Source organism: Glycine soja, chromosome 8, assembly GCF_004193775.1.
Source record: "Glycine soja cultivar W05 chromosome 8, ASM419377v2, whole genome shotgun sequence".
Lineage (NCBI taxonomy): Eukaryota > Viridiplantae > Streptophyta > Magnoliopsida > Fabales > Fabaceae > Glycine > Glycine soja.
This window is the reverse complement of record NC_041009.1, coordinates 22,239,254-22,264,790: the sequence shown is the minus strand read 5'-3', so window position 1 is coordinate 22,264,790 and position 25,537 is coordinate 22,239,254. Positions and strand designations below refer to the sequence as shown.

The 25,537-nt window shown below is 33.3% G+C and overlaps 3 protein-coding genes across 5 annotated transcripts; 1 reads left to right on the top strand and 2 right to left on the bottom strand.

The window, feature by feature from the left end:
• Positions 1–106: 106 nt before the first annotated feature.
• Positions 107–5,793, bottom strand: LOC114422757 (protein ROOT INITIATION DEFECTIVE 3-like). Its single transcript, XM_028389276.1, has 9 exons — positions 5,747–5,793; positions 5,468–5,678; positions 5,230–5,343; positions 4,580–4,713; positions 4,321–4,468; positions 3,104–3,303; positions 1,399–1,526; positions 587–831; positions 107–484 (listed from the first exon to the last, which is right to left on the bottom strand). Exons 2-9 carry the CDS (start codon positions 5,669–5,671, stop codon positions 308–310), a joined length of 1,350 nt encoding a protein of 449 aa, XP_028245077.1. The 5' UTR covers positions 5,672–5,678; positions 5,747–5,793; the 3' UTR covers positions 107–307.
• A 3,503-nt stretch (positions 5,794–9,296) lies between these two features.
• On the bottom strand, positions 9,297–11,942 carry LOC114422755 (pentatricopeptide repeat-containing protein At3g46790, chloroplastic-like). Its single transcript, XM_028389274.1, has 2 exons — positions 11,762–11,942; positions 9,297–11,466 (listed from the first exon to the last, which is right to left on the bottom strand). Exon 2 carries the CDS (start codon positions 11,347–11,349, stop codon positions 9,373–9,375), a length of 1,977 nt encoding a protein of 658 aa, XP_028245075.1. The 5' UTR covers positions 11,350–11,466; positions 11,762–11,942; the 3' UTR covers positions 9,297–9,372.
• A 782-nt stretch (positions 11,943–12,724) lies between these two features.
• LOC114422756 (F-box/kelch-repeat protein At3g23880-like) lies at positions 12,725–16,096 on the top strand. Of its 3 annotated transcripts, none has more exons than XR_003668726.1 (3): positions 12,725–14,045; positions 14,581–15,199; positions 15,757–16,096. XR_003668726.1 is itself a non-coding variant. In XM_028389275.1 (2 exons), exon 1 carries the CDS (start codon positions 12,813–12,815, stop codon positions 14,025–14,027), a length of 1,215 nt encoding a protein of 404 aa, XP_028245076.1. In that variant the 5' UTR covers positions 12,725–12,812; the 3' UTR covers positions 14,028–14,045; positions 14,581–16,096. The 3 variants fall into 3 exon arrangements, 1 of the variants encoding a protein (XP_028245076.1); XR_003668725.1 differs by having other exon boundaries at positions 15,515–16,096; XM_028389275.1 differs by having other exon boundaries at positions 14,581–16,096.
• Positions 16,097–25,537: the final 9,441 nt, after the last annotated feature.

The window sequence follows — 25,537 nt, the reverse complement described above, 5'->3', positions numbered from 1 at the left end:
TCTATTCAACCAAAATTCCTAAATAAATCAATTCGTTAAAAGAATTCATTATTCATGTTTTGTAATATGAATAATGAATTCTTTTAAGGTATCAACAAAAAGATGAAATTTTTTATTTTTTTTTTAATACAAAAGGATGAAAATTCTTTTAAGTACAACATTAAGCAGCAAAACACACATCGAGAGAAAGGGTACGAGGGGCAAAAAAAAATAGCAGCATTGAAGCATTATAAACTCGCAGAAGGAAATCAAATGATGCCAGAGATCCTACAAAATTGAAAAGTGACTGGCAAGAAAAAAAAATGTGTTAATTCTGATCTTCATCTAAGGTTCTAGCTTGACCACCATCCAACAGCTCCTTTACACAGAATTGATGCAAGTTTTCATTCATTTTCTTCAACTGGTTAGCCATTTGCACTGACTTTTGGTAATCATGTTTTAGTTTCTCCATCTCCATTTCAGAAGCAGCAGCTGAACCTTGATGCTGAAACATAGGTTAAAAACAGAGTGTAAATCACAATCAGGATCGGATACTGCTCATTCTTTAATAAGACGAGTAACTAATCAATCATCAAGACTCACAAACCTGAAGTTCCTTAATGTAATTAGATATCACATGAGAGCTGAGGTATGAAGGATCCACGAATCTCCTACCACCCCCAAGGCTGATCATAGTCTTCATATCTAAGTCGTCATCAATTGAATTTGCATATTTTTCCAATGGAGGGGGTAAATTAGACCCCTGCTTTCTTGATGATGCTTGTACATTAGAAGATATGTGATTACTGGAGTCATTTTCTCGTCTAACAACCAGAATATTATTTACAGGTCCTGCAGCGTCCACAATATTTAACAATAAATATTTATAAATGTAGGCTTTATCAGTAATTGATACCATTTCATGGGGTGATTTAGTTATGAAATATGCCATCCAACAAAACCATATAAAAAGCAATCATGTATTCATATAATCATGCAGAATATAAGAGCATTTATATAATCATGCAGAATATATTGAGAAAAAAAAATCATGTATCCTCATCAAAGTTAAATAACAGTCAATCGCAAATCAAAAGACGATTAGGCAAAAAGAATAGCAATAGCAGATGAGATATAAATACCAGTTGAATATATATAATGAAAATACTGTCCAGTAAGCTCATATGCAGACAGAAAGCATAGGTATCATACATATGGTACATATCACATAAATTGCCAGTTGTCGATAACAAATTCTAATTTGGCAAATAAAAAACTTGAGCATTGGATAAAGCAGAAATTCATTCGATAAATTTTTTTTATAATAAATAGCACAAAATATGAGCATTACTAATCATTGATATACAATCAAAGCTCTATCTGCAAAACAAGACATATTTCACAAAGTTTATACAATACCTTTAGCATGTTTAAACATGCGAACAATGTTACGAGTTCTCGCATTCCAAACACGAACCATTCCATCCTCTGACCCAGTTATTAACAAATTCTCACTTGTGCCATATGCTAAGCAAGTAACTTGATTGCTGTTACAATGAGGAACAAAATTAGTTAAATGACACTGCATAGCTTGAACCAACCTTTTTTGTTATTAACAAGGCCAGAAGCAGAAGTATGTGAGATGTTACAAACAACCTAACAATTGTAAATAGTGTATCTGCTTATGGATAAAGCATGGTTCTCATTCACTTGTTTACTACATAATTTCTTGTAATCAAAATATTCCCATACATTTTTATGTATCGCAGTCATGCAGTGGGCTTCAACTTGGCATCATGTGTGGGGGATGTGGGTTTGATTAGTCAATTTAATAGTAAACAAGGAGCGATATCTTGTAGATGATACATGAATACATTGACCTTAAAAACAACAATTAATTACAATTGCTATAAAACAATATTGTAATTTATCTTCATTACCTTTTCTTAATAATGAAAAAAAAAATTGAAAAAAATTGTGCAGAACAGCTGACCCCAAAATTGCTATAGCTAGATGGCTGCTATTGTTAAATTTTAGATACAAGATAAATTGATAAATATATAATTACCCGAAATTAGAAATATTGCGGGCAATAGAGAACAAAGATAAAATCATGAAAGACCTGTGGGAGAACAGCGAACTGGGATTTACTGTAACAAAATGAAAAGGGAGAACAATCTCTGAGAGAAGGGAACAATAAAGAGTGAACTAAATAAAAACGGCACAACAAACATCACACATAGTACCATAGAACAAAGCAAGGCTGGAAGCAACAGGAAGGTGCCAGAAAACATCAGAATTGGCCACAACTAAGAAGAGTCACAAAATTGTCCCCAAAATTAAACCTTAAACAATCCATTGCTGTGGGGGTAAACAGGGGTTTTCAACCATTAATCCATGTTGCACTTGCTAGTAACCGTGAATGGCCTTTGATAGTGGCCGTGATTTGTGTCACTTCAAGTGCAACAGCAAGAGTGTTTTATTTTACTTTGTAGCAGGAAGAGAAAGAGTGGTAACAGAATATTAGAGTAGTAAGGATTTATTAATAGCAGTAAATGTTTAGTGGGGAAATAATTGTAATAAAGAGGGTGGGAATAAATAGGGAAGAGAGGGAGTTCTGTAACTGTCCAGCAGACAGTAAAGAAAAGTCTGGAATAAATAGGGAAGAGAGGGAATTCTGTAACTGTCCAGCAGACAGTAAAGAAAAGTCTTGAATAAATAGGAAAAGAGGAGACTAAGTGGGTACATAAGATTTGAATCAGAATTTCAGTGGTAGAGTCCAGGTCTCTCGAATGCCTGGGTCATATTTTCTGTTTTCAGAAATTTGTCTTATCTATTCCAGTTTATGAATCCATCTCCAATAAGCTACAAGTGGGATTGGCTTGAATAAATTATCCAGTTTCTGATTATATATGATCCAGTTCTATCACTCTCTAAGAACTATACCATTTCTATTAGCAAGTAGCAACTACCACATATGTAGCTAGAAGAGAGCACAAGATGGTCAAAATGTGTCAACTACATTATCCAATCTTACAAAATATATATGCAATCCAAAGAGAGAAAAAGGGTCAAAACTTATGCATATTTGAAAAACTAACATCACAAGAGAAGAAATGATAACCTGTGGTTAGAAAAAGAACCGATGATATGCATCCCATAATTATTGGTGGTGATGCTTTCAGTGTTAAGTGCTGCGATAAATATCTTTCCATCTTCACTGCCAGCATAAAAGACATGTTCGGCTGGATCCAATGCAATGCAATTAATTATTGAAGGGAATACTATATTTCTTAGTAGCATTCCCCTAGATAAGCTCCATACCTAAAAAAGAAAACAAATTGCAATCCGAATCAGTGAATTGCAAAGCATACAAACGACAATATTATAATATTATATATAATAAGATCAATTGACGCCAAGTGTCAAACTCTATAAAATGACACATTTAATAATTTTTCTTCATGAAGTAAATATTATCAATCTACTTGTTAAATCATATGATGTTATCCTCATGATCAATAGAACAAATTTTAGATGATTTAGTAATCCGCACATATCTAATTAATAATAGGTATTGATTTATTTAATTTTAAATTTAAATTTAAATAGCATACTGTACATAAGTACATTAAAATGAAGTGGTGCATTGAAGTATCAATTAATTTCTAAATTAAATCCAATTTTGTAGACCTCAATGAGAACTTTAAAACTAACAGTTGAATTGATAAAATTAATATTTTGTAAAAAGTTATAGCAGGCGTTTTACAAAATTTCACATTTAGGGTCAGTTGATCTTGTGCATATATGCAAATCAGTCAAACCAGAACCACTCAAACAGGGGCAAGGAGCCATATAAGATGAATGCAGATCTGGACTGCAGAAAAGAGAATAAGAGGCAGACAAGTTGAAATGAACAAGGAAACAACGCTCAAGGGGTTTTTCCAATTGGATTGGGGTGGGTTTTTTCATATGCACAGAGGGATCGTCCAATTCCTTAGATTCTACATCCAACATCGTGCAATCCTATTGATCACACCAAATTGCATTTTTCATGTAGATTGAGATTCCAGGGAGCATGAAAAATCACAGAACTGTGTAATACTGATCCCACAATCAAATTTGCAATTTTGACCACAATACCCTCATCAGCCAAAAACAAGGACAGCCAGCTTCCACCCATTTTGGAAAACATGTCATTATGGTATGTCAAGGTTATTAGAATTTACAAATAGTAGAGATAGAAAATTCATGCTAGCAATAGTAAACATAATTCTTGAGTAAACATACTCCATTGATTATCTATTTTTCTACTACAACACACAGAAACAGTAAACAAACCTTACAAGTCCGATCATTTGAAGCTGACACGATAATCGCATTGCACCCTCCATTACCAATAACAACATCAGTCACAGTCAGGGTGTGCTCTGAAAAACTATACTCGTAAAGATTACTTGCTTGCTGACATCGCAAATCATCAAATATCCTGAACCACAAAATGAAGAGCAGCATATGCCATCATAATTAGCACTGCTAGCACCCAAGCAGTACACTATCCTAAAAGGAAAGAAAAATAGAAAAAGGGAGAGACTAGTACATGAAGAGAGACCAAACTCTTACGGATCCATCTTCAGAACCAGATACCAGCAGCGAGTCATCTTCGGAAAACACCAGGCAAGAAACCGCCCTAAAATGAGCACGCCACTTCTTAAGCAGCCTACCAGTTTCAACCTTACAAGAAATGCAAGCAACTCAGCACAGTAGAGTAAACAGAAACATTCATAAACTAATTCCAAGTCCCTACTTTCAGTTCATAACTTTAAACCTTACAAGCAATGCAAGCAACACAGCACAGTACAATAAACATAAAACAGTCACAGACATAAACTACGTGAGTGTTATCAATGGCAGATGGCCAAAGGTCAAAATTCCACCATATAGACTCACCAGTACGGCCTATGGCACTGCCATTTAACAACAATGACTACGTCCCCACTTTCATTCTCCACAACCTAATGCCACAAATCTTCAACACATGTTTAGATTAGATTTGGCTTCTCTAAAGTAAGGATAGAGAAAGTAATCTCAGTCAATCAATGATTAACGACTGAGATTACTTACTTTAATCTCTAGAGTGAATTGCTCACTAATCCGTCTAGATTAACCTATTTTGGAAAAATAACTCACTCTCGCTCTCTTCTCGATGCATAATGATTACCGAATAACTATAAATAAATAAAAATTTACCTCCCACAAGTAAATGTCACCAGATGGAGCTCCACCGGCTATATAGGTTCCCGGATGATTAGCAGCAATAGGTTTGATTTGTTCAGTAGGAAAACTCTTCACTTCAACTTGAGGCTGCAGCACATGTGTCATGCAAGTGACAATGTCATCATCATTCATTATTAATTGTTAATATTTCATCATCTAACAAAATGATAACTAATAATAAATCATGAAATATAAGGAAAAGGAGAGAGACCTTAGACCAGGACCAGTAGAGAACATAGCCAGTGGCTGCGGGATCATCACGAAGCTGCGACGAAGCGATGAAGCGAGCACCGACGGAGATGAGTCCGTGAGAAGGGGAGGTGCAAGATTTGTAGCGGAGCTGCTCCGCGCCGGTGTGAAGGTCCCAGCACCCTATTCCGCCGTCGACGGACGACGACGCCAAAACAACCTCCATCCTTCGTCTGAACCACAGTTCGTAACGTAAGAGACTTCAACGTTACACAGTGGAAATAACGAAACCGAGACCTACCTTTTGAGCAATGTTAGGAGATGGTGCTTCTGTGTTTTGGAAGAGGCTACACCATAAAAACACAAGGGTTTTGACTTTTTACACGACTAGGGTTTTTATTTTTATTTTTTTAGATTTTTTATTTTTTATTTAACACGTATTTTATTATGTCTAGTTGTTGGTGGTGTATTTTATTCTAGGTTTTAATTCAAATTTTATACGGAAAAACATAGTATTTTTATTTTTGTGTATATATAATGAAAATTATTAGAGTGTACTTTTTTTCATTGTTTGATTTCTCTTCTCTTAATTTAAGAATAGTGAAATGGAATGAGATTTTATTTTATTTTATCGTAAGCATTCAAATCATAAAGTATAGATTTTATTTCACTATAATTTATTTCACCATATTATATTTTAATTCATTATATTTCATCTACTACTTTTAGATCGTTAATTAAAAAACACCCTAAAATTAGCATGAGATAATAAATATTAAAGTTCAATCTAATATTTTTTTTCATTTTATGGAGCCAACGGCTATTACTTGTGAGTTTCAAAAATAAAAGTCAATGCAATATTAGGATATCTCATCTCTAATGTGTTTTGTTGTTTGTTTAGAGAATTAAAACTAAGGTTAAAATTAATTCAATATGTAATCAAAGTTTTCATTCAATTACTTTAAAAAGTGTAATATCATTAAATCAAACAAATAAAATGTTCAAGATAACCAAGTTAAGACGATACAACACACAAAGATTTGGGTGTTTCAAAATAGAAGTAATAAAACATTAAGATATATCATTTCTAGTGTACTTCAATATTTGTTAAGATAATTAAAAGTGATGTTAAAATCAATTCAATGTATATTAAGATTTTATGGTGAGTCGAAAAGTATAATGTCTATAAACCAAACACACATAATATCCAAGGTAACCAACCTAGGAAGTTACAATATACACAAAATGTTTGGGTGTTTCAAAATCAAAAACCAATGCAACAAAAAAATATTTCATCTTTAATGTGTTTCATGTTTGTTTAAAGAGTTGAAGCTAATGTTAAAATCAATCTAATGTTTTTCATTCGATTATATTAAAAATTGTGATGTCAATGAACCAAACACACACAATGCTCAAGGAAACCAACACAAGAAAAAAAAAATTCGACCATTAAATTTCTTGAGACTTATGATCTGGAAGAGTAATTTCATATATTTACATTTGTAACTCTTTAATTTAATTTAACACTCAAATTTTGTCATTTTCTTAAATCATTAATTATCTATTTTAATAAGATAAAAGCTCGTATTTTATACATAATCTCTTACAGTTACTTTAATGAGCTTTTATTTGATAAAAAATGATAGTAAATGACTTTTAAACAAATAAAGAAAAAGATATTTATTATTCAACAACAATGAAATAATTTACTATTATCTATAACCCTTAAAAAAAATGCATACTTCTAATCCTCATTTACAAACAAAATGCACCAAAAACTATTACAATCTTATGTAAAATTTTAAGGGTTTACTAGATTAACAATTATAAGAAACTAATAGGATCTTGAAACTTATGATTCTCACAAATAATAAATAAACAATGCATATATTTCTCTCCATAGTGAGACCTTTTTTCGGTATACTTTGATTTCTTGAAAAAAAAAAAAGAGAAACAACTCCCTTGACTATTCTTTCTCTCTCTACGTTTTTTTGTGATGACCAAAGATTAGATAGAATATTTTTCTATAAGGAAGGAACCTATATTAGTGGGCATTAACCCCCCTTTATAACTACTACTCCTCTCGAGTAGCAGTTACCTCTAGAAACTTCTCTTGTTTAACCCAATTACAATTTAGTCCTTAATTATTAATTATTTATTTATTAGTTCTTACATAAGTTACATGTATCTTACATGAGACATTAATTCTAACATCTTATGAATCTATTTTCACCCAATCTCTTTGTATTTTATTTGCCAATATCTTATAACCGACTTTATTGCCCAGAAGACAAAGAACACAAGACCCATGCCACAAAGCACACCATTCATCAAATTCTTCGTTCGAGACCGTGACAACAAGGCATGATTTGAAATATGTATATCATGTCCTTCTTATACCACTTATTCTCAGGAAATCTTTCTCAATGTGTTACCAAGATTTTGTGTATTAGTTGTATAAGTACCATCTATGGACCTTGTTTTCACTTTCTTCATACTTTGGCTTAAGAGATCATATTTCTATCATGAATCACCTTCTAAAACCCTATCAAAACTTTCCATGGAACTAATTCTAAACAATAACACCAGAATTTTTTATGTAGTTTCCCTTCCTAATCTGCAATCATGCCTTTTTGGGTTGTTTTCAATTCAGTTGTATTCCCTCAGAGTATGTTTGGATGAGAAAATTTAAAATTCTGAGAAATTTAAAATTATAAGAATTTCAAATACTTCAATTGAAATTTTTTAATTTTCAAAATTTTGTGTTTGGACAAAAAAATTGAAATTGTGAGGGTGAAAGAAAATGAATACAAAGAGAATATATGATTGGTGTGCTTCCAAAGAGAAAAATACTGATGTGGGATGAGAAGTCACAGGGGAACCGGGACACGGCGGCGTACACCACTACACCCGACCACAGCATTAAGTCAACGACGCAAAGCATGACCTAGGCCCTCCACACCGGCCAGCACCTCAGTCGCGTGATGGATAGCGACAACTGTTCTACATGTCCCCTTACGTCCACACCCGATCGATGCTTCACGAGCTTAGACGGTGTTTCTTGAAGAAGAGAATCATCAGCATGAGGGAAGAGTCGCGAGTTCGAGAACAAGATTTCAGAATTTTCAGGTGGAAGAGAGGATGAATGTTATAAAGGAAATACGCGAACATTTTAGAAGATTCTTATATGAAGAAGAGAATTTCAATTTCTCACATTTTAGAAGGAAATTGAAATTTCATATTTTTAGTTGTTTAAAATTTTGTTTTAAAATTTCAAAAATTTAAATTCTTTATAAAAAAAATCCAAATAATAAATTTTAGATTACAGAAATTTAAATTTTCTGATGAGTTAAAATTCTCTATAGATTCTAATTATTGGCTCCTTGCCTCTTTACATCACACACACACAAACATTGTCCATTTTGCTCCACATTTAAGTGGACTAAATCACGTTGACTCACATTTATATATTAAATGGACAAGTTTGTGAGCCTAATAATTTTCTTTTTAAATTGTTAAAATAATAATAAAAAATACTAAAAAGCTTCAAAACTATTAAAATTTGACACAAAAATTCGCTAAATGCCTCACATAAGATTAACAAAAACATAAAAAAGTATGGATTAATGAAATAGTAGAATCTAAAAGAAAACTTCGTCTACGTAACCCAATAGCATAAACTTTTTGGAAAAAATAATTCTTTGACATGGTATAAAAGCTTTTATCACCAAGCGATTAGAAATTGAATGTTCTTAATGTTTTAAATAAAAGTTAAATTCATGCGCGTGTAAAAAAGACAAAAAAATCTACCGAAGAATGGGGGAGTAGAAGTGTTTGAAGCCATAGCAATGTAGCATCATTCAATCTCGGCCACTATATTAGAATTACTTTCTCAAGTATCTTAACAGCATTGTATTCTGCCACAAACTACCAATAGTCACCACAGGAACAAACTCCATCTCTAAAATGATGGAAGCGATTCACATCTCTAACAAGAATCTCTCTATTAGCAAATTTAGAAATAAATTTTGTAACGGCATGACAGTCTTCACATAATCTCAAGTTTTTTCTGATCCTTATGGTTTCACCTTTTGCAGTATTAATGAGTCCAAAAGCAACTGCAAGCTTTTCGCTATGTCCCAATACAATTCTTTCTTTCTCTTCTTCGTCAAGATCGTAGAGAACAACGTTTGTCTGTGGGACATAACCCTGTGCCTTCATCTCATTTGACAATTTAACTAGCAAAGCATGAATTTCTTCAATTTGTGGGTTATGCTCATCAACAGAGACAAATGAGTATACCTTCCTTTTCACTTCAATCCAGCTGCAACCTGGAAGCTTTTGCAGGCCACGAGCTTCCAATAGCTTCATCACACTCTTTGCTTCACTCCACAACTTAGCTTCTGCATAAATATCTGCTAAAAGCACATAATTACCAGCATTCCTTGGCTCCAACTCAAAAAGCACAGTGCTTGCTCTCTCTGCAAGTTCAACATTACAGTGAATCCTACAAGATCCAAGAAGGGAACCCCAAACCGTAGGTCCAGGTTCAAAATGCATATCTTCTATTAGTTTGATTGCTTCACCTAACCTGTTAGCTCGGCCAAGAAGATCCACCATACAAGCATAATGCTCCATACCTGGATGGATCCTGTACTTACTAAGCATGGATTCAAACAAAATCTTTCCCTCCTCAACAAGGCCTGCATGACTGCAAGCACCCAGAACAGTAATGAACGATATATAACTCGGTGAAACACCTTGGTGGATCATATTTTCGAAAATTTGGATTGCTTTCTTTCCAAAACCATGCATACCGTAAATAGAAATCAAAGAATTCCATGAAACAACGTCACGTTTCTTCATGTTATCAAAGACTCTTTGTCCCATCAAAATCTCGCCACATCTTCCATACATTGTTATAAGGGCGTTAAGAACTGGCAGTATAGAATCAAGTTGCCTTCTAAGGATATAGCCATGAATCAACTTCCCTTGCTCCAATGCAGCAAGACCTGCACAGGCTTGAAGCACGTTAACCATTGTAACTGAATTTGGAACTGAATTGCATGCCTCGAACATCATTAACTGAAACAGTTCCAGTGCTTTCATAGGCATTTCATTCTTTGCAAAGCATGCAATCATAGCACTCCATGAGACAAAGTTCTTGGTAGGCATTGCACAAAACACGGAATTTGCATACGACACACTGCCAAACTTAGCGTATACATCCAACAAAGTTGTCATAACATGAATATTTGCTTCATAGCCATGTCGCAGAATATGGGCATGAATCTCCTTACCCTTCCGGAGAGGGCAGACTGACAGCTCTGAAACAACACAAGCCTTAAGCACATATGTATATGTGAACCTATCCGATGGGGTCCCAATCCAATTCATCTGAATATACAAATCTAGCAGCTCCTTACCATGACCCACCATTGCCAGTGCTCGGAAGAGTGCATTCCAGACATATATGGTTCTTTCCCGAGTTTCATCAAATACCTTGCGAGCACGGTCAATAGACCCAAGCTCATAGTACATATTGATTAGTTTAGTAGCTAAAAAAGGGTCTTGGTCAAAACCACTATCAACAAGACAGCGATGAACGTCAAGGCCATAGGAAAGTGAGTTCTTCTGTGCACAAGAATAAATTAAATGCTCAAAAGTCTGCTGAGTTGGATTGGGCTCGCAACACAGGAGATGAAGAGCCTGCTTAAGGTTCCCTCCTTTGCATAATGATTGTATCAACTGGTTGTTGTTGCTGTTTATGTCATTGATGAGATTGGCTGAAGGGTTCAATGAAACAAAAGAGACCGGCACTCTTGAGGAGACATGGGAAGTGTAGCAGAGGTGACTTTGAGATGGAACATGTCTGACAAATTGGGGAATCTGAAGCACCCACATCAGACAATGATGCAATTGTTTTACTTAACGGCTTGGTCAGTGTTTCTGCTATTTTACCGGAATGAGTTCAATAGTATGTATTTCCAGTTGCAATAGCATCCAAAGCTATGGCATAATCTGTAAGTAACATTAAGCAAGAAACCAAAACCAACTCAAATTTCAAAACTAATATAATAACAAAAGATGCAACAAGAGGCAACCAATAAGCTCTAGCACAGTTTTTACTTCAGGACGAACAAATAGGATACCTAGGTCGTTAAAGTTCTACTTTATAACCCCATTTTAGTGTTTTATTAAAAGAAATAGTGTAGCTAATTATGTAATGAATAGACTACATAATCTAATAAAATTTCACCAAAAAAAAAACATAAAGTTACATAACAAAAGCGAGGAAGAACTTAGTTTGGGTTACCTGAGGCGACAGTTGTGAGGTAAATGTTTGAGTGGCAGTTGTTTGTGTGTTGTGGGTTTAGCCTGTCTCTGTGCTCGTTACGACTTACGATAGTGAAGTGGTCTCGTTATTTTTGAAGGAAAAATGTGTTCTAGTGTTGCAGATACTGAATGGACCACACAGGGCATACAAATTCAACAAATTTAGATATTTCAAAGGGTGAGTCTTCTTTTATCAAAACCGGAACCCCACAATGCAACCGGGTCGAGTCGAATTCGTGTAAACGGGTTCAATTTGTTCGGCCACCATTATGCAAATTAAATTATAGAACTAGCAATAATTCATGTGCTTAAAATTAAACATATAAAAATTTACTTTACTTTATATAGTTACTAAAATCTAGAGTTGTCCCACCTTAGGGTGGACGTGACCAACGTGGGTGGCATGTAAAAATAAAGTACTACGTTTAAACAAGCAAGTGAGTGAGCTAGTTAGGAAAGTACCAATAAGTAAAAAGGGTAAAATGGAACTTAATAATAATAGGGTGACCAATAATCCTTCCAAATAATTATTAGCATGTACTTATTAATAATTAGTAAATAATTGTAATTTATAAATAATTTGTAGCTTATATATATTTGAATATATGTTATGAGACAAGAAAGTTACATGTATCCAAATAATAAAGTGGTTAGAGAAAACATATTAATTTGAGAGTCTGATTGTTAAGAACATCCACACTAAAAGAATTGACCTATATATCGGAATATTACTACACATCTATTTTGCGAATCCTAGATATTACACTTAAGATCACTTTAAATTATAATGTGATTCTAGAAAATCAAAACACACTTAATATGTTTGAAAACACACTTAAAACTCATTATTTCAATATATAACGTTAAATGTTTTCCTTAATATTAATATTATAATATTACAGAGTAAAGACACCATTTATATATCTTTTTCCTTACATTCAAAATCCGTTAATATTGATGAGGTTTAATAGGAACAAGCAATTGGAGTTACGTTAAGCGCGGTGGATTTAGTCCAAGAGCGGATAAGGAGAATGAAGAAGCACACTCAGACTCTCCCTCTGGAGTTGATCAGAGAAGTTCTTCTGAGATTGCCGGTGAGATCCGTTCTGCGTTTCAGGTGTGTTTGTAAGTCATGGCTTTCTCTGATCTCCGATCCCCAATTTCGCATTTCCCACTATGACCTAGCTGCAGCACCCACCCATCGACTTCTTCTCAGATCTAATAATTTTTACATCGAATCCGTTGATATAGAGGCAGAGCTTGAGAAAGACTCAAGTGCAGTGCATTTGATTCTCCCCCCTTCATCACCCCCACGCCATCGCTTCGAATATGACTATTATGCTGACTCTCACGATAAGCCTGATATTTTGGGATCATGCAGAGGCCTCATACTTTTATACTACCCGAGAAACAGTGATCACATTATATGGAATCCGTCATTAGGTGTCCAAAAACGATTACCATACTTAGCATATGATGTAACCTTTTGTCCTCTATATGGCTTTGGGTATGACCCTTCAACTGATGACTACTTGCTAATCGTGATTGGATTGCACGACTCTGAACATTATAAGTATGACACTGATGGGTCTGAAGATGATGAGTGCAAAGGAAAATGCCAGATTTTCTCCTTTAAAACCGATTCATGGTACATTGTGGATATTTTCGTTCCCTATAAGGATCTCGGCGGTAAATTCAGAGCTGGGTCGCTCTTTGGTGACATACTTCATTGGTTGGTTTTCTCCAAGGATAAAAAGGTTCCTGTCATTCTTGCCTTTGATCTGGTGCAAAGGAGTTTTTCGGAGATTCCTCTCTTTGATAATTTCGCTATGGAGAAATATGAAGTTGATAGCTTGAGAAGGGTAATGGGAGGATGTCTCAGTGTGTCTTGCTCGGTCCATGACGGTGCAACGGATGAAATATGGGTGATGAAAGAATATAAAGTGCAGTCATCTTGGACCCGGTCCGTTGTTATCCCTAGTAGTGGCTTTTCCCCCATATGCATCAACAAAGATGGTGGAATTCTTGGATCAAATATTTGTGGAAGACTAGAGAAACTTAATGACAAAGGAGAACTGCTTGAGCATCTCATTTATGGTGGAGAACAATGTTTGTGCTCTGCCAGACTACAGTCTGCTGTGTATAGAGAAAGTCTATTGTCGCTCCACAGTGTCATTGGGGTAACAAGGATTGGGGTAACAAGGAAAGACGACCATGGGGAAACAACTGAACATGACCAACAGTAACAAACAAGAAAAATCAGGGTATGCATTGTTCTATCCAATCCCTTTCACTATTATATTCTTATTCTTCTTGAATTGTGAGAAATGGAAATTTATATGCAGAATGCGTGTAATGTGAAAAAGTCATGCTTTCATGTATTTTCTATTCTCCCAATCCTTGCTGATAAAAACATGTTTTCTATGTTTTAACTTTTAAATTAAATGATACATGAGATTGCATGGAAAGATGAGGTTTGATGGTGGTTGGTTCAATTTACCTTGCTAATTATACTTCTTTTTATATTTTTTTTTATAAATTAAATGATACATGAGATTGTATGGAAAGATGAGATTGAGATTTGGTGGTGGTGGATTCAATTTACCCTGCTTAGATAAATATTTGATGTTTTGCTCACTCACAAACCACATTAATATTTAAAGGCAATTTAAGTGGAAAATTGTATAAGAGAAACAACTGTCGTTTCCCAGGAGTACCATATCACCATTTTACTGCTAAAATCTTAGAGAATGCTATATTGATATTCTAACATTTACAATAAGCTCATGTTTCCTGCAGGCCACAAAATATGCAAGAATCTATATAGTATCTTGATGTCACTTTCCTATCAATGGTGAGACTGCTAGTAGAAAGCATAGCACTTGGAAGAGAATCACTTATATTATATATGATAATAATCTAGTGTTAGTGTAGAACTAGTGTCAGTTTCATTGTTTATTTCAGTAAAGTTGGAGTATCAACAAACTTTATAATTGAACTTCGTTTCAGAGTAGGAGTTGGCAAATCCTTGTTGGCGTTATACATGCAATTTGGTGCCTTTATCTTTTTTCCTCTTAATATTATTATGTTTGCAATTTATTTGTTTCTTTTATGCTCTTTTACATAGGTTTTTTTATTCTAAACCTACTTATATAATTTTTTTTTACAGTATTTAGTTGCCTTTTTTCAGTAAAAACACTGTTTTTCACAAGTTAATGTGCTGTTGATACTTCTAACATGAATTTGTGGAATTGTCGGTGTTCTTAATCACCTGGGAGCTAATACAAGGAGTTAAGGTGAAAGGGTTCATAACTAATCAAGTTGTGATATATACTGATCTGGTGTGCACAGTTGACCTGTCCGCGTCTTGATTCAGTGTTGAAAAGGGTTCTGTCATACCTTAATGGTATCCCTAAAGGTACTTTGATTGCCTATAAAATAGAGCTTATGCAGAATTTGCTTATATTTCTATTCATTTTTTTCCCTGCCACAATTATGTTTAGCTGCATGATCAATATGTGGGGGATAGAATGCGATTGATCCATAATTTATAGTCATATGGTTACAATTAGCAAACTTGTTTTCTAATATTTGGTCTCCTTGATATAAGTGAAACATAAATATCAAGAACACTTTGTCCCATCGAAGTCTCACCGCATCTTCCATACATTGTTATGAGGGTCACCCCTTCTTAGGATATAGCCATGAAGCAAAGTTCCTTGTTCTATTGCAGCAAGACTTGTACAAGCTTGAAGTGTGCTACCATTGTAACTGAATCACAGTCCTCAAGCATCATTAGCTGAAACAGTTCCAGTGCTTTCATAGGCATCCACATTTCATTCTTTGCATAGCATGCAATGGTAGTGCTCCAAGAGACAAAGTTCTTAGCAAGCATTGCACAAAACACATATGATAGACTGCTTCATAGCATATACATCCAGCAGAGTTGTCATAACACGATTATTTGCATCATAGCCATGTTGCAGAATATTTAGTATGAATCTCCTTACGCTTCTGGGGAGGGCAGACTGTCAGCTCTGAAACAACTCAAGCCTTATACTTTATGTGAACCTATCTGATGGGATCCCAATCCAATTCCAGACATATATGGGGTTCTTTCCCAAGTTTCATCATAACTTGCAAGCATGATGAATAGACCCAATCTCATAATATGTTAACTGTTTAGTACTTTAGATACTGAACAGTGTACTTCAGTCCAGTCCTTTTTTCTAATGCAAACGTCTAGTACTTTTTGAGCTCCGAAACAATGTTCTGTTGTTCTGTCTGTTAAAATGTAGCAGTACGTGTTTGTCAATTGATTGCATACTTATTTTATGTTTCTCTAATTTTAATTTACATATCATTTATATTAAAAGAAGAGAAACAAATTCAAAATTCGACGACATTTGATTTGTGCAAACTGCTGTGCATAAAGAATTTTGTGGTCTTCTCTACCACAATTTATAGGCAAAAGAGTATCAGTACGAAGTTACTACTATTTCAGTGCTAATATACGTTTGATTTGCTTAATAGACCAAATTGGGTGTCACATTATACCACATCAATCCTTGCCAGCGACAGATAAATCTCTCATCTTCCAGAGGAAAATATGTATATAAGTTTATCCAAAACTTGCATTTCATTTGTGCAACTGCTATTCATCTGCAATTTCTAAGAGTATATTTATATCCAAAACTTGCATTTCATTCTTCGTGTAAATTCTGTGTAACCATGGTCTTTGTGCTTTTATGTGGGTTGTAAAACTGTTGCTTGTATTTTCTCCTTTATGGCACTCCTAGTGCCCTTATCTAATATATTTGTTTTGGCTGATTAAAAAAAAAATGGTTTGGGAAAGCAAGGGGAGTAAAAAGTAAAAGGATTTTGTTACATTAACATAATTATGTTAATATTATTATACTATGTTGTATTATACAATTTATTTTAACTATTATAGTATTTGCAATATTCACTTATAATTTTAATTGAATCTTTTATTAAAAATGTTTAAAATTAATTAACTAAAAGCTTAAAATATAATCACTTAAAATTCTATTTATACTCATAAAATAAAAAACTCGTAAAGACATTATATAAATACATTCTTTTATAGTAATTCTTATTTGTCAATTTGTTTAATATTAAATTGTAATTCAATAAATTAACTTAATAATTTGTAACTTCCAATTAAAAAATACTATTTAGCTTATAACTAAAACAATTTTGGCCAAACAACTACTTTTTATTCTCCTTTTCTTCTTACTTCTATTTTATCTTTTAAATATTTAATTAATAGAATTGAAAAATACATAAAAAAAATTATTGATGAAAAAAAATCAAAGAAAAGCTAATTAAACTTAAGATTAATATGTTTTTAATAAGTTAAATTGACAATTTGAAGTTAAATATAAATAAATAGACATGCACATGTGATACATCACGTTCTTAAAGTGTTATACCATTAAAATAAAAATAAAAAGAATAATCTATCAATTTTATTCTTAATATACTACTTTTTATCCTACAGTCTCTTCAGTAAAAAAAAAAAACCCTAAAAGCAGTCTCTAAAGTAAAAAAGCTACTGCGTGACTGTGTTTGTATATAAAGTAATTCCTCAAATATTAAAAATTATGCTAAGTAGTCTTTCAAGTATTTAGGAAATCTTTCAAAATAAATGATGAATATTAGTAAAATATATCAACTTTGATTTTCCATTATCTTTTTTATCTTGCTCATTATTTTAATTATTGTTTTCTTTAATTTGATTCGCTACTTAATCTCCTTTTTTTTCTGTGTTTAATTTTGTGAAACAAGTGTAAAAAGTTATCAACATGGAGTGATATTGTTGACATATAATTAAGTTTGTTGAGCATGTGATTAGAAGTTAAATTTTTAAATTCTTGGATAGGAAAGAACATTTATTGTCTCTTAAATAAATGTAAATACATCAAGAAATTAATCTCTCGTTCCTAGAGATACAATAGGTTCACCAAAATAAGTATAAAAAGTTTTTTAAAAAAATCTTAAAATTAAAGTGGTTTCCTATGCTCCCTGTAGCTTTGATTTTAATTTATAAATCTCACTTGTTTCTAAGAGTTAACAAAGTATTGACTAAATTACTTATTTATTTTTTTTATTTTATTTGTTTGCTTCAGTTTGATTTTTAATCTGTTAAAAAATTCAATTTCATTTCTTATCTTATTTTTTTGGTTTAATTTAGTTTTTATCTTTTAAAAAATTTAATTTAATCATTTATCTATTTTTTATTTGGTCCTTTGTTTATTTAAAATTGACTCATTAATAATTTAAAACTAATTTTTTGGTTTAGTTTTCTCCTCTTACCCTACACTTTTAACTAAAAAAGTTCATTCTTAGATGGATGGAAGGATTGACTTAAACAAAAAAATAAATAAATGACCAAGTTGAATTTTTTTAAAAGATAAAGAATTAAACTGAAAAAAAAAATTGACCAAATAGGTCATTTGGCCTAAATTATTTTCTAACTAACATTTATTTATTTTTATTTTATTCTTAATACATAATTAATTTAAATAAAAAAAACAAACTAATATATAGTTTCATATATATATATATATAATTTTTCTGTAAGAAATTAATTATTCTAGTGAAATACCTAGATTTTTTAATATTACATTTTGTCTAACATATTTAAATATAAAACTTATTATTTTAATATAATTTTTTTCTTTAATATTACATATAATAAAATAAAACATTTAAAAATGAAATTTGTCAATCACATTATTATATATATATATATATATATATATATATATATATTAAATGTGTGATTTAAGTGATATCATTAAAATATTAAAATATGTTTAGGGACCAAAATATAAAAAAAAATGGTTAAATTAAGGGATTTAGATGAAAAGATTAAAAATTTCAATGACTTATTTAGAATTTCAATTAATAATTACTTTTGTCATTGAAAGTGATAAGCGTTGTCATATTACTAAAACTAAGAAAATGTTAGGTAAGTCTATGAGATGTCAAACCCTATAGAGGGATATAGATAGCCTCCATTTGCCCTCCATAGTGTCAATTTCGTTCACATCAAACATTTCACGCAACAATCGCCAGCCTTATGCCGTTAGCAAGCACACCAACGACAAATTTCCCAACATGGGTTCCTTTTTGAAACATATTCTCGAAATGGGTCTCTTTTCAAACTATTTTCTGCATGGTGTCGTTTTTTACGTAAAAAACATGCAACTCGTATAAGCCATTGGCGAGTTTGGCCAAGCTTTGACACATATCAAGGGTGTCGCTAGTGTTACTGGCGATTTGAGGTCCATTGGACTCGCCAGTTTGACTGGCGAGTTGAGCTAGGGGTGTTGTTGTACGCAGTCTAGGGTTGCAGGAAGCGTTGCAGGAGGGGACAACTTTATCAGGTTGGAACCGCTAGTGCTACTAGCGAATTGTGATGTAGTTGGAGTTTCCAGTAGCACTGACGAGTTGTGGTTGGAGTAGCCATTACGAATGGCGAGTTCATCTGCTTTATATAGGGACGCTCCTTCAACATTTTATGTGCGTTTTTTTTAAAAAATACTCAGTTTTGAATTGCTTACTATCCAATTTTTTTTGTCATTGCTAAATGTTGTTGAAGTCAGCTTTAAGGTATGAAGTTCTTAATAAAATGTGTGTTGCATGAAAGTAGTTTTTATGAAGTAACTTTTTTGACGCCGGAAAAAAGTTTGAATTTGAAATGTTTATTATAATTTTTTTTAATTAAGTTGTATTTTTTTAAATTAAATTTGTGAGGGTTGAAGTAAAAGTTTGTTTTAAAAAACAATTATGTCATCATATTTATTTGAAGAAAATATCTAGAGTCAAAAAATTGTTTTGAATATGAAGTTTATAGTCATTTTATAATTATATTAAGTTGGTGTTGGTGTTGATGTTGTGTTACTGTTTTAAAAATTTATGAGCCTTCTTTGAAGTGTGTTTAAAATCTCAAATTTTTGTGGCATAATATTTATTTGAAGTAATTAATTTGAGTGTGATAAATTTTTTAAATATGAAGTTGTAGTATTTTTTGAATTAGATTAGGTTGGAGTGTTGATGGTTTGTTTGTGTGTGTTAAAAATGTATGAGCCTTGAACTTCAACCTTGTTTAAAATCAAAAATTTATTTGAAGTAAGTATTTTGAGTACGGAGAGAATTTTCAATATGAAGTGTGTAGTATTTATTTTAATTAGATTAGGTTGATGTTGCTGTTATTTTTAAGTTATTATTGTTAAGATTAATTACCACCTTTTGCTTCGTTGATGAATTATTTTGCTTTTAAAATTAGTACGTTCAAATCGTTTAATTGTTTTAAGTATTTTTTGTCATATTTAATTGAAGTTAATAATTTTTATTTAAAATAAAGTTTTAATGTGAAGTTTTTCAATAAAGAGGTTTTTTGTGATTAAATTTATTTATTTTGAATTTATTATTATTACAATTAATTATTTACAATAGTATTTTTGTATGTACATGATGAATTCAGTTATAACAGTGTTGTATTTCAATGGAAGAGTATATGAAGAGAATGATAATGTAATATGTGAAGGCAGTAAAAAAACGATTCAGATTAAACATGGAATTAGTTTCAATGCTTTGAAAAAAAAATTGGAGATAAGGTAAAGTTACAAAATAATGAAATTATTTCTGCTATCAGTTGTAGATTTTTAGTTTCTGTAAAATATGTTGTTTTGCAAATTTGTGATGACGAAGATGTTGAAACCATGCTCGAAAGTTTTCAACAACAAAATCAAATGTCAGTTTTGGAATTGTACATAGAAAAGGATGTGGCTGGTGGTTCTATGTTTCATTCTGCAAATTCTCTTATATCATGCTGAAATAATTTATCTAATAATGAGGCGTAACCGCCAACAAATGTGAGCAACTTACACAGTGATGATGATGATGATTATCTTGTGTCTAATTCATACGTTGAAGAGTCTTTAGACGAAGATGATAGTGTTGACGGTATATCTAATACAGACGATGAAGTCGCCGACATCATTCAACCAGTAAGAATTGTTCACCCAGCAGAAGGTATAATTTATTAATTAATAAAATAGGTGAATACATTTATCATTTGATGCGAATTGTATTTAATGTTAAATAAGTATGATTTGAATTTATTTTTAACTATTAGGTGTACAAGGAATTGAAAATCCATTTTGGAATGATGCTTTGCATTATAACAATATCAACTGGAGTCATCCTGATGAGGAAGACATTTGTGGTTTGGAGATGCCATCGAGTTTTAAATGTTGGACAAGAATTATATGTTGGCATGAATTTTGATAGTAAAAATGTGGTAAAAAATGCACTGAAACAATATGTTATGAAGGTGCATCAAACTTTCAAAGTTGTTGAAAGCAAATCGAACAAGTATTTTGTTTGTTGCTTGAATAAAAGCGCATAGTCACACAATGGGGTGGACCACACACATGTCTCAATATGACCATGACACAAGATCACGAGAAGCTTGATTCTGATTTAATTGCCACTTGTGTAGTAGGTACGTATTTGATGTTCATATTATGCTACTTTTGTGTTAATTGTCATTTTAATTTTGTTATTATATTAACAGGCATGATCAGAGAAGATCCATCAATAAAAGTTTCTTTGATTCAAGAGAGGATTAACAGTGAATTTGCCTACAAGGTGTCGTACAAAAAAGCTTGGTTGGCGAAGCAAAAAGCCATTGCACTTGAATATGGCGATTGGGAAGAGTCATATGCGAAACTTTTATCGTGGCTAACACACATGCAAAATCATTCTCCTGGATCATATTTTCAAATACTACATGACGATTCATGTTTACTGCGTCCGACACATAGCAAGTAATTTCAATCGCAAATTCAATAATGCCAAACAAAAAGAAATGTTGAAGAAATTGGGTAAGATTTCATTTATCATGGTTACCTTAATTTAAATTTCATGTATACTTCAAATTATTGTTGCTAACTAATTTCATGCAGGCTACACTCCTTGCAAGCATATTTTTGATCAAAATTTAGAAAAATTCCATCAACTGAGTCCAGCCATAACAACATGGATTGATCGCATTTCAAAGGAAAAGTGGACCATGGCTTATGATAGAGAAGGACGTCGATATGGTCACATGACAACAAACCTCTCAGAATGTATAAATAAGGTATTGAAGGATTGTCGCAATATACCGATAACAGCGTTGGTCAAATCAACATATAGTAGGTGTCGAAAGTACTTTGTTGATCGTGGCCGCCAAGCCCAAAGATAGTTAAATGAAGGACAAGTATATTGTTCTAAGCTTGTTAAAGAACTTAGAAAAAAATCAAGAAGAAGCTTGTTCGCACATCGTTCGCGTGTATAATATCCAGTCCACAAGGTTTGAAGTAGAAGAGACCTTCAATCCTATTACGTAACGTGGCGGACAAAAGTGGGCAGTTAACTTGAATGGTCATTATTGTCAATGCGGAAGGTATTATGCGCTTCACTATCCATGTTCACACATTATTGCAGCTTGTGGTTACGTGAGTATGAACTACTACCAATATATAGATGTTGTTTACACAAATAAGCACATCTTAAAAGCTTACTCCGCACAATGGTGGCCTGTTGGGAATGAAGCGACTATTCCTCCTTCTAATGACGCATGGACACTTATCCCTGACCCAACTACAATTCATGCGAAAGGTCGGCCAAAATCAACAAGGATAAGGAATGAGATGAATTGAGTCGAATCATCTGAGCACCGACAAAAATGTAGTAGATATGGAGCAGAAGAGCATAACAGGTGTCGCTGTCCAATGCAATCTGAGCGTGAGAGTTGTTCAAATCATTGATTTATGTATGTTAATCGAGTGACTTGTATTTGTTTAAGTTCTCTTCAATGTATTTAATTTGTGGGGTTCAATGAATTCGTTAGTTAAAAACATTACTTATTTTGGTTTGTGTACATTAGTTATTTGTGGGGTTCAATGAATTCGTTAGTTAAAAACCCTACACCCTAAACCATAAACCGAAAACCCTAAACCCTTAACCACAAACTTCAAACCATAAACCCTAAACTCTTGACCACAAACTTCAAACCCTAAACCCTACAACATAAACCATATACCCTATACCCTAATCCGTAACCCCTAAACCAAAAACCCTACACCCTAATACCCTTCATCGTTAGTTAGTACCAATAGTTATATTCATTATTATACTTTTTTTTAAACTTTATTTATTATTATAGTTAGATGCGCGACATGAACTGTACACATTAGTAAGCCTTAATAAATATCATGCGATAGATTAAGTGTCAAATTCAAATCACAAGCATACAACAACAAATTTAAACAGAGACATTAAATTCATTCATTATCATGTCCGTGGTGACGTGAGGATGTGCCACATGGTCGATTCCATCTTCGCGCTTGACGATCAAGATTTCTTCTGCCGCGATGCCTCCCCGCTTGTACTTCCTCTGCCTCAGCAGAAAACTCCTGACGCAAATCAACACCTAATAAGTCACTCATATCAGGTATTACTCCGGGTACATTCCATTGCGGAGCTAATGGGGCGTCAGGGTGTTGTCATTGGGGCATCATGTTGTTGTGTAGGGGTCATAGTCGGCCATGAAAAATTAGGATGTGTTTCTGCAACACCACCAAACGAATGTTCGCTTGCAGACATATCAGTGTGATGACCTTCAAATGGATACTGATACATCTGTGAAGGATACTGAGAAAATGTTGGTGGCGTGTAATACATTCCATGGCCACGCTCCTCAATTTGTTGGGAAAATTCTTGCGCTTCCACAACCTCCCTTCGCCTGTCAAAACCCGGAGTTTCAACACTTGACTGAAGCATGTGAAACTCTTGTGGTGGAAATCGACGCTCTGATGTTGGACCATGTGCCACAGGCTCAGTGATTCTCTCTTGCTCTTTCGATAAAATCGTTATCTTCTCCACAAAAGGCACGAGATCATCAACTGTCCATGTGTTCCTCTCTTGTGGTGACACCATATACTGTAATGTCTCCGCAACTTCAGCCTGCAATTATTAGGGTTAGGAAATTAATGCTAATGCTTTAAAAAATAAATTGAAGTTAAAAATTCAAAAAGAAATAAATACCAATGTAGCTATGTTTGCATTCTTTGGGTCGACAAACATCTTTGTTTTTCGCCTATACCAAATCATGTAGTTAGAGTTAAAACTCAATAGGCCCTCCTGTCGAGGATAAATGTCGATCCTAAACTCAGCTTGATTGTTCCATTGACGGATCATTGGGGCCAGCAGCTGGAACCAATTTTCAGCTTGTTTGCCTTTCAGCGTTAGCCCATGGATATTCAGTGGTTGCGAAGGACACTCGGGAATAAGTTGTTGCATTCCAAATTGTCACAACACTTTATTGGGTTAGTGCCACTCAACAACATGGAAACAAATGAGTGACACCACCGCGCACCACGCTACACTACCAACCAAACAAATTGGAGGCAACGATGACATAACAGTTGTTGTGTAAGGCTCCCACAAAAACTGCATACAATAACAGAGTTGTTAATTTTCACTTAAACATGACATTGTATTTATTGTTTAACGAATACATTACGATCTTCTTACCTCATGTCGTTTCATGATATCCAATTTGCGACGAAAAACTATCAAATCATCATTGCCAATATGTTTATTTTCACGTTGCAACCACCTAATAAAAATATGAAATCATCAGTGGACACACGTTACATTATTAATCATTTTCAAATGAAATCTTATTTTTAAAACAACTAACCTGTGTGTCCGAGTGACTTATTTTCTATTACGAGAGGAGTCCTCTTTGGAGCCAAAGTTGTGCATCGTTTCCATGCCCACATTTGGATTAAGATGCACATACCTCCGATTGATTTAATTTTGTAATCGGTGGCGCTGCACATCTCCCTATATAAAAAAGCAAGCACGACAGGTCTCCATGCATACGTGCTGCACTGTTCAAAGTCTCGTAAAAATTGTAGGTACCTTAGGGAAACTTTGCTACTGCTTTTGTCAACAAATAGGACTCCTCCTATGAATCTAAGGATCCATGCACGGGTAAACCTTTGTAGTTGTTCTACGTTACCGACATGGTTATTTATGTGTGAAAAATGGTGAGCCAACCAGCTTAATTTAATCACACTGCCTTGGAGTTCACCTTCTTCTAGTCTGACTCCCAACAATTCTTCACATAATTCAGCCCAATCAAGATTAGTTTGACCAATTAATGGTGCCCTGTCAATACACACCTAATAATACTGAGACATCTTGAAGAGTAATCGTATACTCTCCACATCTCATGTGAAACGTATGTGTTTCGGGTCTCCATCTTTCAATTTAGGTACTCCATCTTCATTATCCAATAGAAACCACACTACCGAAGAAGAGGAATAATTTCCTCTGGTATTTCTTCTTTCCCTTGATACGTCGGGACAACTCGTCTAATGTGTAATTTCCGGTCTTAATCCCCATTCCAAATATGTTCTGAAACATGCTTAGCTTGCATCCATAATACGTCACCATCGATCGGGTCAGACTTAATTTTAATATTTGATGAACATGATGATGAAGATGCCATTGATATTGCAAAATAAAATATAATATAATAAATTTAGAAAATAATTTATACATTAGTTGTAAAGAAAAAAAATTAACTACATTTATAATAAAATAATTAAATATATATCCCACATAATTAAAATTTAAATAAATAACAAAATATATATTTAACTAA

What these genes read in the sequence shown, in the direction of transcription:
- LOC114422756 (XM_028389275.1), top strand. Translation starts at nt 12,813, where the DNA reads ATGAAGAAGCACACTCAGACTCTCCCTCTGGAGTTGATCAGAGAAGTT.
- LOC114422755 (XM_028389274.1), bottom strand. Translation starts at nt 11,349, where the DNA reads ATGTGGGTGCTTCAGATTCCCCAATTTGTCAGACATGTTCCATCTCAA.
- LOC114422757 (XM_028389276.1), bottom strand. Translation starts at nt 5,671, where the DNA reads ATGGAGGTTGTTTTGGCGTCGTCGTCCGTCGACGGCGGAATAGGGTGC. An exon ending in TCTACTGGTCCTGGTCTAAG is followed by an intron (nt 5,344 to 5,467) that starts GTCTCTCTCCTT and finishes CATGTGCTGCAG; the next exon opens with CCTCAAGTTGAAGTGAAGAG. An exon ending in CAAATGATCGGACTTGTAAG is followed by an intron (nt 3,304 to 4,320) that starts GTTTGTTTACTG and finishes TTTCTTTTTTAG; the next exon opens with GTATGGAGCTTATCTAGGGG.